Here is a 13,198-nt window from a genome sequence, read left to right as displayed (position 1 = left end):
CAATCTATCACGCTAGCAATGTGTCTGTCACAACACAGTTAGTTGGCTAGCTGGTTGGGAATGTGGAATATACAAAGGAGAAAAAGCAGAGGGAGGAACTGACTCAGTGAGACAGAGAGGAGTGAATACAACTACCCAGAACAGGCAGAGCCCATAAAGATGAATGTAGCAAACAGAGAGAGGCAAGTGACTCACTAAATGAAAAGCAGTAATGCTAACGATGGAAAAATGACTTGAAGTCACTGAATGTTTTAGAACCCCAAAGCTATATATCTAAAACACAGTCAGAGTTCAGAGCTAAGGTAGTTCCTGCATCCTGCTCAAATTATGTTCCAATGTGTTCTAATGGCTTACTACTTTCATACAGAGAAGAAACATTAGGAAAAAGCAAAGCAAGACAACAGGGCAACGTTTACTATGCACAATGTGGAGAAAAGTCGGCAGGTGGCCCGTTTCGTGGGTTCCATGTTATAATAAATGTTCTTGGATGGTGCTCAATCGTAGGCTTATTTCACATTGTTTTGTGAGAAATTGAGGCTGTCGCCAAGTTTGGACATAATTGGCTCTGCATATCCCAAGAGGAAATGAGATACAAATTGGTTTGCATCACTCTGAAAAAACAGAATGCTTGATGTTTCATTATGTTATTCCTCCTTCCTGAAATCAAGTCTCAAAAACCTAAAATCAAATTGAATATACAGGGTATAACTTAAAAATTGGATAAACATTAGTATATCCCAAGGCTTGGGAATGAAAAAGGAAATAACAGTTAGAATAGATATGAGGAAACACAGTAGACAATTTGTGCTTAAACCTCTACAATTATTCTACAATTATCATGACAGCATACAGAAAAACTTATCAATAAGACAGTGTTATGACTTCATAGTTGTTACAACCACTGATCAGTTAGCAGTGATTCAGGAACTGGCATGGCTGATTCTAGAGTCTATTTTTTGTCATAGTGCAGCAGCTCTATGGAACATCGCACCTGGTTAATGAATAAAAAAAAGGGATTTCTCTCAGCCTAACCTCTTAATTATAAGCGCAGACATCAAGACTATATCTTGCCTTTTTGTGAGAGAGAAACTCAGCCAGTTTGATGGTCACAGAAATCCCTGAGGAAAAGCTGTGGCATGGCCTCAGTGGTAGAACAGATTAGAAAAGAACAGTACATTGTTAGTATACCCTGAGGTGCACTTTGAGCCAATAAACAGTAACAAGCACGTACTGGGGTAAATAGTTGGCAGTAACACATATGACATGGCAGCAACAATTCCCTCAAGGGTCTCATTACGCACACCACAGCAACCCCTAGGCAACCGTTGCTAGGGTGGCCACCTTTTCTACACATGGGTGGCTGATGTAGGAGCTCAAATCTCAGTACTCACCAGTCAACCAACACAGATTCCTGTTTACATGATGGTGTAGGGAATTTAACCCTTGAGCTAAGAGTCATTTGTACAGAGGAAGCATGAACTCAGAACTTGGTATGGCAAAGAGAGGTTGATTCTTAACACCATTAACATACAATAAAACCCCGCCGATTTGCTCCCTAATTTAGTCATGGCTAATTTCCACCCACCACCCTATCACACAAAAGTCCTCCAAAGCACGTGAAGCCAGCCGACTGCATCTTTTTGAACTGCTGCTCATGCAAAGTCAGGAGGCTTAACCCATTTGGAGGAAAGTGCTATCCGCCCACTTCCGCATGCACAAGCTCAAAGACGTCCATGATTGGCTAGTGTGATTAATAGGGGGTACTGATAGCCACCCATTCCACCCCGAGAGCACAGCCAACTCTCTTGGCCTCCCGGCCACGGACAGGTGCGTTATCATCGGGATTCAAACTCCCAAATCCAGATGACAGGGCGAACACTTTTCCTTTGCGCCACTCAGAAGCCCAAGCATTTTTAATGAGAAGTCCCAAGACCAAATGTCCACGAGTGTGACAAACTGTTCGCAAACAACTAGCAAACCAATCCTCCCTAATCACGTACCAAAAACTCATGTTTCACTTTCAACACACCAAGGCACATTTTGAAAGCAAGCCCATCTTTTCACTATCAGTTTTAAGGCACTAGACATTAAGAATACATTTATCAGTAAAGTAACCCAAAAACCGTAATCAATCAATATAAGCATATTATTAATATAACTTGCGTAAGTTTCCATCAAATCACAAGGATGCCTGAATGTCTTTATAGAAGAAGACCCGTGTCTTAAGAAATGGACATACCTAAAGAATACCTCAAGATTTTGCAAACTTGTACATAACCATGTCAAGAGGATACCTTGTATAACACTTAAAACATTATATAATATAATGCAAGTCAACATAATGCATGTCATAATACAGCATAATGCTTGTCAAAATAATATTGTGTAATGCTAGTAAACATAATGCAAGTCAGCATACTGTACAATGCTAGTCAGTGGTATATATAATCTAATAGATAGTCAACATAATGCTAATGAACATAAAATTTTATAATGCTAGTCAACATTGCATAAAGCTCATATGCATAACACCAATCAACATACTATATAATGCTAGTCAACAAAATATTGTATAATGCTAGACGTAAAACAGCATAATGACAGTCAATGTAATATTATATAATACTAGTAAACAATGCTAGTTAACATACTGTAAAAATGCTAGTCAACATAACATTGTGTAATGCTAGGAAACATAATGTAAGTCAGCGTACTCTAAATGCTAGTCAATGTTATATATAGTCTAATAGTTAGTCAACATAACGCTATTGAACTTAAAATTATGTAATGCTAGTCAATGAAATGCTAGTCAACACTGTGTAATGATAGTATGCATAACACTAGTGAACATGCTATATAATGCTAATCAACAAAATATTGTATAATGCTAGTCAGCGCTATTCAACATAGTATTGAGTAATACTGGTAAACATAATAGTCAGTATTGTATGATGCTAGTCAACATACTGTATAATACTAGTCAACATTGTATAATAGACAACTTCATACTGTATAATGCTAGTAAACAATGCTAAACAACATACTGTATAATGCTAGACAAAGCAGGTAGTGCTGGCTAATTTCTACACTTCTTTACATTTTCATTCATTGTGAAACAGAATGTTTTACAGTGTAAATGACTATCAGCAAGAAGCAGAAGGTCAGACATGCACACATTTCAAAGCAGCTGCATAGACTAGACAGTTAATACTCGACAAGTCTTAGTTCCGGGGCAGCATAATTGTAGTGCCCTTTAAAGAGTGGATGCGGATGTAGAGATGCCTACGCACTCATTTGACCGATGCTGAAGTGAAAGGAGCAGAAACCTTGCCCTTCCCTCCGTTTATGTCGAGGAAATGAGGTTGTGGTGGAGAATATTCAAGTTCTAACTGATTCGCTTACAACTAGACATATTGGAATTGCTTAACATTTACAGATTCTTGAGGAAGAAGTTTAAATTGGACCCGAGTGTGAAGAGTAATGGTAATAAAATGGCATGGAAGAGACTGAAATGAAGTGGCCATGTGGCCAAAAAAAAAAAACATGACATGACATGACATAAAAGATCCTCACACACTAGAGGGGGTAACACAATGCCACTATCTGTATCTTTTAATGCTCTGTATCTGTACTCATATAGAGAGCACTGCCTAAACCGTCAGTTCAGCTCTTCTCGTCTTTTTTTCTTCTGTTCTCGTCTGAGATTAAATATGACCACTACAATTAAACTCCTGGAAACACTAGGAAAAAAACCCAGAGGCAGAAATACCAGCACTGTCAGCATGGTCTGTGTATTCTGACTCTTACAGTTTCACAACCTCAGCTACATCACTCGAGTTCATAATTGGTCTCAACTAAAGCCTATTTTTTTTTTTAATACCACTTGCACAGTTATTATTTTTGTTTGTACCTGCCCGCAATAGTTTCTAATGAATTTAGTTGGTTCTGTTTCCCCAAATATAAACAAAGTAGTAGCCCACTTTAAACCAGAAGAACCCTGACCAGGCAGTTAATAATGATGAATGAAGGAACGCTGTAAATGCACTGCACAACGCTGCAGGTTTGTGGTTTTTGTTTAGTATGCTGTTATACTACAATAATACATGACAGGATGTGAAGCAGAGGACCATTACCAGCCCAAAGTGTATTATTTTCATATAACAGCACAGTCCAAAGTGTCTTATTCCACTTACATGACAGTAATTGACTAACGATTACTATTTTTACATTATTAATGAATGACACGTCACGCTTTTTAGCAGTTTATAGTTACGCTTAATGTGTGTTGTGGAACATCACGAGAAAGTTAGTTGTCACTTACATTATAACAGTGATAACCAGTCGTTCCCTCACAAGCATCTTCTGTTCTCTCTATTGAAGTTAATGAGACTAAAAAAAAGCAGCTTGTCATTTTAACGAGAAACTTTTTTAAAAAGATTATGTGGATTATCTGCCCTACAATTCCCTGTGTATGAGCTGTTACAATAGCAAAAATAACGTTTTAGAAGAGATCATTAATATAAATGTTATAGCTAGAATTACTGCCCGAGTTGCGCTGTTAAATAAAATTAATCTACACCTGCTGACAAAACAGAATTTGAGAGCTCAAGCACGTTGTGGTATAATTCTGAATAATGTATTCATATTAATTTTCATATTCGGTTACATGACATCATGCACACAGTGCCATTTCAATGCATAAAAATACATGATTAGAATATTGCACTGCACAGCCAATCACTCGAATATCACCTGCCAAGCTGTAAAACATGCTAAACTCCAAACCAAAGAGGTATTTTAACATTCAAAATCACAAAGTTCAAATGGAATCATAATGTAAAATGTAATGAATATGAATATTTCAGAGTTCATGATGCAACCTGATTAAGACAGCACAGCTACATGTCTAGCCTGGAGATGGGTTGCGTGCTGTACTCTTTCATTTTTTGCCTCATGGAAAGTTGGCAAACTTGCAAAATAATTGGCCCCTCACACAATAAAAACCAGACATGCATTTCCCCAGGACATGTAATTAATAATGAATTTAAGATTTGAAATGATGCAAAGAGTGAAGAAAAAAAAAACACTCTTGATGAGAACAAGGCCAAAGTTAATTGCGGCATTGTGAGCTGAATAAAAGAGGTTAGAGCTACACAATTAAACTTCGAGTCAACCTGTACATTTAGTACATTCTTACATCACTGTCCAGCATTTTCAGCTATTCATCATCTACACCAACAAAACCATAAGAATTGCCTTGTACATTATGTCAGATAAAGCAAGAGCTTAAATCATTCAGTCTGCCAGTGTTCCATCAAATCACTGATGTTCACACAACCTGACAACTCATAGGCGTCTGTGCCTATAAATTACGCCAGCGTTAATTAAATTCACATTACTGCTAGAAATAATCATTATTAGTGTGAAACCCAGACATTATTTCAGTCTTACCACGAGCTTACCCTTTCATGTATTGCTTATTTTATTACTAGCACATACTGTATCTTGTGGACTACAAGTGGCACTAGTATATAAAAACAAACACACACACACCAAAATACATGTCACATCGGTGTACAAGTCACATTAAAGTTCCAGCATTTTGCTGCATAATCTGCTGTCGGATTAACATATTCAAGTGTCTTATTTCATAACATGCTACATAAGGTCACCTGTGTACAGTTGGTGGCATTTCTGTTCTACTGACAGCATGATAGAAATAGAACGCAGCAACACAGTCGGCTTAGCAGCTAGTGTGTAGGAGAAGATTCACCCACATTTCTGCTTGGGCATGGAAAATGTGTGTGTTTTAAATAATAGTTCTTGAAAAGAATCATTACATTTTTTTTTTGTGTGTGTGTTTGTTTTATTCAGTCATTCATTCATGTTCATTAACCTGTTTATCTTAGTCAGGGTTATGGTGGGTCGGCATTCCCGGGACCTAATCCCGGGAACACTGTTCTGCTTTATCGTATGTCAATTTATTCAACTGTACTTTTAATTATAAGTACGATAAATACAGACATGTGATTTCATCACATATACTAATTGGTTTTAAATTTTTTTTTATATATCTGTGTTAGAAGAATAAGCAGATAACAAGACTTGTATAAAGCAACAGTTTAACATAACATCACTTCTCTGTAGTCACAGCATGTGATGAAGAGCAATAACAACATCTTTAACCCAAAAAATATGGTATGGAATGAAAACTTTAAGACAAATTTGAAACAGAAAGGTTTTTCTATCAGATACTTTACATAGTGGCAAGTCACTTATACTTGCACTTGCATGGATTAACCTTTAACCTTTATTTTTAATGGAAATCTCTTACATTCCTCCAGCAACTTGAGGCTGGACAACCAACTTTTCTCTCAGATAAACTAGATGCTTTATCCAAATCATCTCTGGATATTTGTAAGCCCATTTCTGAGCTAAGATAAGTAAATTACATACACGAATTTATTCAAAATTTTGTGAAAGTCAGTTGTTTCATACTAATGACTTCAAAGAGAGCAATCCAAAAAACTCCAGCAAAAATGAACATAAATGAGAGTAGCAATAAGGACAAATGAAGTTGTGCACTATAGAAGGAGGAAGAGTTAGCGTGTGCGTGTGGATGCTGATGTTCTGCAATGGCTAAGCTGCTTTGCTGAAAGATTTGGTGCACTCTGCCCTTAAGAGGTGCTCGTTCACTGTTTAGAGGTCATTTAGTCATTTTCAGCTATCTGTGAGCTTTGCCATATATGGAGGTTTGTGGGCGTAACTAAATGCAAAGAGAAATTGATTTACAAAAATGCTGGTTTGGCCTAAGAAAAAGAAATATTTACACATAACTGAGTACATATATGTACAATATATACAATATTTACATAAATTAGCACATTCTTTGGGACAATAAACACCAAGAGAAACAGCAGAATGCTAAGTTAAATAATCACCTATCCAGCAGAAGTTAAGTTTCCTGAAAATTGCTTTTCAAATCCTTCAAATCACACAGTTCCCCCAAGTATAAAAAAACCACACCACTTTCTTTTCCTGGACTGTTCTATGATAAATCTATTCCTGCTTTTTGTAAACCGGTTGTATTTGTTGGTAAACAGGCTCTCTGCTTTTTTTCTGTGCTGCCTAGCTTTTGCATTAGCCTACCACTGTCTTCTCCCTCTAATATGTTTGTACTTACTGCCCACTGGGTATTAACACACACAAAATGAGTAATTGGATTATGGGGGGAAAAAAAATGATAATTCTCTCCAAATGATTTAATCAATAGAGGCAAAGGTGCAGAGGTTTTTGTCTGCTATTGATTAAAATATTTGGACAGAATATGACTTTTTTTTTTTTATTGTTACAGAGCCAGATTTTATTTTTATCTCAGAGAATCTACAGAGACTGAATGATATAGGTAAAGTTCAAGTTTCATGATACAATATTTTTTCTAGAATCACGCCTCCCTAGTATTGACATGGTCAGCAGTACTCAGAAAAGTGTATCGTAATGTAAATGATCACAATACTGTTATTACCACAACACCAAACCTCCTACAGAACTTCAAAGAGCATAGGTTAAACACGTAATATATATTATTATGCATTAGTGCAACCAAACTTAAACCAAAGTTAAAAAATAAATGAGCCAGATGAAAATTAAGGTCTAGATCAAGTGAGGCAAGCCTGGCACTAGACACCACGCTACATGAGGGCAGACGTGCTTGTTCACGAACACTAAGATAAAAAGCTTGTGTAGGTCTGACCCCTGACAACGCTGATCCAGCTTTCTTCTGCTCCACGTGCTAACCTTTCCCTCTTAACCCTGGAGTCAGGGGGGCATGACTGTGTGTATAGGAGGCTCAGTTTAAACTGAAAGAAGAGCATAGTAAAGTAAGCAGTGCTTAGTTACCACATCCATCTCAATTCACAGCGGCCTATAGTCATCACGAGCAAGCACGTAAAGACATCATCACATAATAAATTATTTACATCAAAATTATTACCAGCCAAAAAGGTTGGGTCGCACTGGATCTGAAGCCTGTGCCAGGAATGCAGGCATGAATACACACTGGATGGGATACCAGTCCATTGCACACACACGCATGCACGCACACAAGCACACTATATAGGCGAAAGTTTCTGGACACCTGACCCACACTCATATGTGGTTCTTTCTCAAACTGCCACGTAGCTGGAAGCACACAATTGTATACAATGCCTTTGTATGCTGCAGCATTACAGTTTCCCTTCAATTGTCACAGAGCAGCTTTATAGAAATATATAAACTCAGGATAAACATTTTAAATTTATGAATTTATCCCTAATGAGCAAGCCAGAGGAGACAGTAGCAAGGAAAAACTCCCTGAGACGATATGAGGAAGAAATCTTGAGAGGAACCAGACTCAAAAGGGAACCCATCCTCATCTGGGCAACAGCTGGAAGAAAGAGGCCCAAACCTGTTCCAGAATGACTACGCCCCTGTGCTCCAAGGATGAAGTGGAAGAACAACCCTACTGAACACCTTCGGGAGGAACTGGGCCACCGACTGCACCCCAACCCTCCTCACCCGACATCAGTGCCTGACCTCACTAACACTCTAGTAGCTGAATGAACACAAATTCCCACAGCCACGCTCCAAACTCTAGAGGAAAACCTTCCCAGAAAGGTGGAGGTTATTATAACAGCAAAGGGAGACTAAATCTGGAAAGGGACGCTAAGAAAGCACATGTGGGTGTGATGGTCTGGTGTCCATATAGCGTATATTCACATACTTAGGGGCAATTTATTGCAAAACTCCACACAACCCGAGCTCAGGACTGAAGCACGGAGCTGCGAGGTAGCAATGCTATATGCTAATTATGTTCATCCAAAATTTTATTCACCATAAACATCATTCAAATATTTTTTTTATAAATAACATTTTATGTCCGCTATAAAATACCAAATCTTCCTTATAATGTTCTTGTAAAACACAAAATTCAACATAAAACTAAACTAAACTAAAAAAAACACACATACAACACATATTGTATAATTAGCATGGTTCATTTAAGGTTCAACAAGACGCTTCGAAATATAACTGGATCATCAAATTGACTCCCTGCACAGCAAGGAAATGAAAAGCATCTGTATGAAGTCATTTACTGACCTCTCATGGTGACTGACAGTAACTGCTCATCAGAGACAAAACCGAAAACCATGAGATAAGGCTTATAGGTACGATCATTTAACCAAAACTTAATATTTCCAATAATCACAAATATTTAAAATAAATGTTCATAAATATATTTAAAATGCAAATAACTCTGGAAGCAAAAAAGGAGACAAAGTTTTGAATGTTAAAACCCATCGAACTCTTAATAATGAAATTTAATCCATTGAATTCACTGCATTGAAATATATTCCTTTGATAACTACACATCTATATTTATTTGAAACTCAAAGCGTTTTTATTTCAGTGTTCACATATTTGCATTTTAAAAGTCAAAAATAAAAAAAAAATTTAAAAAAATTCAAGCATCTGTATTCAAATAGGTTCACAAATTCAGATTCAGATATTCAGTTCATTCAGGTTTCAGATATTCAGTTCATTCAGGTTTCAGATATTCAGAAAATTGGTTGCGCATTCCAAATTTAACCAGTCTAATTAATTTAGCAAAATTCTCTTATAATACAAGTTAAGCATCGGGGCTATCTAGGGATAGGAAAACTTCCGAAGTGAATTTTTCAAACTGAATTTGAATATCTGAAAACTGAAAAAACCTGTATTAATATAGATATATATGCTTGTTGTTTGAAAATGGGAATATCTGAACAGTGAAATAAATGAATTAAATGAAATAAATAAATAAATGAATGAATTTCAAGGAGGTTGATTCAAAACAAATAAACACAAATGTATGGTTACTGCAGTGATATGTTAGAAATGCTATGAACTCAATGGAGTTTAAATTTCATTTTTAAGAATTATTAAGCTTTATGACTCCTTTTTTGCCATAAATTCCCAGCTAAGCATGGGCTACATATTTATTGTCAGTTTTAACACGTGAATGCAAACATAAAGACATGAGTGTCTAACCTGGCCAGCGCGATGGTACGCAGGAGGCGCTCGGTGGTCTCAGACAGGTTGGAAGGTACCAGGATCTCTACAGGTTGGATCCTCAGAACTCTGTTCTCCAGCTCTGAGCGAGACGCATTATCTTTAAAACAGTCCACCATCACGTCTCCAATGCTGGGCTGCACCACCTGAGATACGACAATACAACATGAATTATTAAATTGTGGCCAATAAGAGAAGTCATACCCACAAATTAGGTAACTTAAGTCCACAACTTAATATAACGCAGAACGTCATATTTAATAAGTGGCCCCAGGTTAATTATTCGGCAGAATGGGTGAAGAAGTCTATTCAAGAAGTCTATTTAAGAACTGCTATGTCTATGTCGCAACACCAGTGACTCCAGTATCTCTTTACGCATCATTCCATCTTTCTGTCATTATGTATATGCATCATTCCGAGATTGAAATAAAGTGTAATATTATCAAATCATCTTCAGGTTTAGGTTTCTGTAGCCACAATGCTCTAATTGATTTCTCTGCATCTCTTTTTAAAATAAAACACCTGCCACAAATTAAGCATGGTTATTTCATGGTTTTATAGATCAAACTTAGCCCGTGAAATATTCATTTTTCGCCACAACTTATTAAAAAATATCCACCATCTCACCTCAGCAGCTCTGTAGAACTCCCTTAAAAAAAAAAAACAAGACATCGGGCATGTTTTAGAGCCCTCTGCTGCTTGTGGGGCAAATTGCAGTTGAAATAAAGACATTAACATGCCTTTCTCTTCCCACCAACCATTTGACACTACAGACAGTATGCTTTGCTAGATGCCTTTTAAGGTAAAGGAGTGAAATTCATGTAAACATAAGTGAACTGAAATGATGAAGCTAGTAATATTGCATAGCAGTACGGCATTTTAAAAACTCAGTCACGCTTGCTGCAATTTAATGAGTATTTTTATAACGATAAAGTACATTTCCTTCTTCGGCATCTCAGATCATTATGTTGATACAGTATCTACTTATCACTGAAACCATAATAATGATCCTAGCAAGATAATGCATGATGATATACAGATGTGTGTTTCAGAGTAAATACTGGTTATAGTGTACAGTGTCGGCGTGTGACATTTGAGTATTTACTGCATTACATAATGTGTATAACCACAAGCTCTGGACTTTCACTCATTAAACAACTAAAGACAGTTTAAAAAAATAAATAAATAAAAAAATCAAGAAACATCTGTTAAAGCAGGAAGGAAACTGTTTCCTATAGCAATGCAGCTGAATGCCATATTCAAGGTGTCTGGAGGGACATTAAGACATTTTAATGCCATTTGAAATGTAATTTAGGACCAAATCTGCCATGTAGATACACCAAATATGAACACTCTATGTTCATACAGAGAACAAAAAATTAATAAGAATATTTACTATGTCTCTATAATGGAAGCCTTTATAGTTGTTGGCCATTGCTGCAGCATCTACCCTAACACTTTATCCTAAAAGCAACAATAACAGTGACAGGTAATGCACAGTTTTTAATGGATGCCCAGTTTTTATTTTGTGTGGTACTGTTTCATGTCAAAAACTGAAGGGAAACGCCCTTTCCCTAAGTGCTCTCCAAGCGACTGCATTTGGTTTTGACAGACTTTTCTCCCATGGGCTGGAACGCGAACCATTTTTTTTGCATCACTGACTCCTAACTGCACTACTGTTATTTAGCCAGTTTGCAGATACAAAGCTGCTCTAAGCCACAGCTGTAGTTATGGTTGTTATGAAAGCTTAGCTAACTAAGGTAATTGTAATAATGTTATTTTTTAAAAAAGTAATCATCCATTTTTGCTGTTGAAATCTTGAGATTCCAGCTGATCAGTAGATATAACCTCTCATTAGTTAAAACTGAGCACTGGTGTGAAAATCTCACTGGATTAACAATCTGTACTCATTTATTCATATACGAAAGCAACATGTTCATAATTATTTGACGGTCAATATGGCCATATACGTGTTATACTTACTGACCCAGTACAGACACGGACTGGCGTCTGATGTGAAAAGCACTGTAAAGCAGTCACAGCGTGACGCGCATGCTTCGCTGCTTGTGTTATACAATGGGCCACATTGATTAAGCGTGATAGAAGTGGCAGAAGTGTAAAATAGGCTTTTCTGTATAAACACTAGGAAACACGTTGACACCGTTGTTCATGATAACCAACCATACACTATACATCCAGTAGATAGAGCCGAGGTTTAAAAACTATGTAAAGTATGTAAAGTTTAAAACCATGTAAAGTAAAGTAAAGATCATTTAATAATTAAGGCCTTAGATTTGTAAAATGTAATATCAGATAAAAGGATCCATAGACACCCCACATATTTCTGCATGTGGGGTGTCTGTGGATCATTTAGATTGAGGGGAGGGGAGGAAAAAAAAAAAAAAACTCTTACCACCAAGCCCACAGTCAGCTCCTTACTCTGTTTCTCCCAGCTCTCGTACACACACATCAGGTAGCTGCTGGCTGTGTCCTGCACGACATCTTCAGCTTGCTCCAAGTCGCCTAGCTTCAACAAGGGGTTCACGTCTGAAACACAGTGAACAAGGTCACGGTCACAAAATTCACTTTATATATATATATATATATATATATATATATATATATAAATTCATACACGTGCACTCTCACACTAACTACTCATTACACTGAAACGTCAGTGTTTCTTAGAAACAAATAAAAGCTTAAATTGGATATTAGTAGAAGAAAAGAAAGAGTCCCTTTTCTAGGCATAAATGAAGCAAAAACATCTAGGAGAGTAGCACAAAAAACAGCACACTTAAAAAATTAAATAACAAGAATGACATTTTAATGCAAAAGCAACAGTGATAGAAAACACTTAAGAGTTCCAGATAAGTAAATTTTAAACCTGAAACTAATATAATATTCTTACGTGTGAAACCTGACACTAACATAATATTCTTAGGTGTATGTAAACTGAAAAGTATGTTCTTTTTTTTGGGGGGCTTGTGTACTAGTACACTACCATTCACCATGGTTTTGCCAGTGTGACATAGCTGAGAGCCTGAATCATTTAATTAATCTTTTTTTTAAACCACATTTTCTTGCAATTTGTTTTCAATTCTGATTC

At 36.8% G+C, this 13,198-nt stretch overlaps 1 protein-coding gene across 2 annotated transcripts in view; it reads right to left on the bottom strand.

The window, feature by feature from the left end:
* Window positions 1–13,198, bottom strand: part of msh3 (mutS homolog 3 (E. coli)) — a 63,411-nt gene that overhangs the window by 45,926 nt on the left and 4,287 nt on the right. For both annotated transcript variants that reach the window (XM_026931597.3, XM_026931598.3), the window contains exons 7-8: window positions 12,503–12,636; window positions 10,069–10,235 (exon numbers count right to left, since the gene is read on the bottom strand). In XM_026931597.3, the coding sequence (XP_026787398.3) occupies window positions 10,069–10,235; window positions 12,503–12,636 (301 nt within the window). The remainder of the gene's footprint in view (window positions 1–10,068; window positions 10,236–12,502; window positions 12,637–13,198) is intronic.

Source organism: Pangasianodon hypophthalmus, chromosome 24 (assembly GCF_027358585.1).
Source record: "Pangasianodon hypophthalmus isolate fPanHyp1 chromosome 24, fPanHyp1.pri, whole genome shotgun sequence".
In the NCBI taxonomy this organism is placed as follows: domain Eukaryota; kingdom Metazoa; phylum Chordata; class Actinopteri; order Siluriformes; family Pangasiidae; genus Pangasianodon; species Pangasianodon hypophthalmus.
This window is presented reverse-complemented; position numbering and strand designations above follow the sequence as displayed.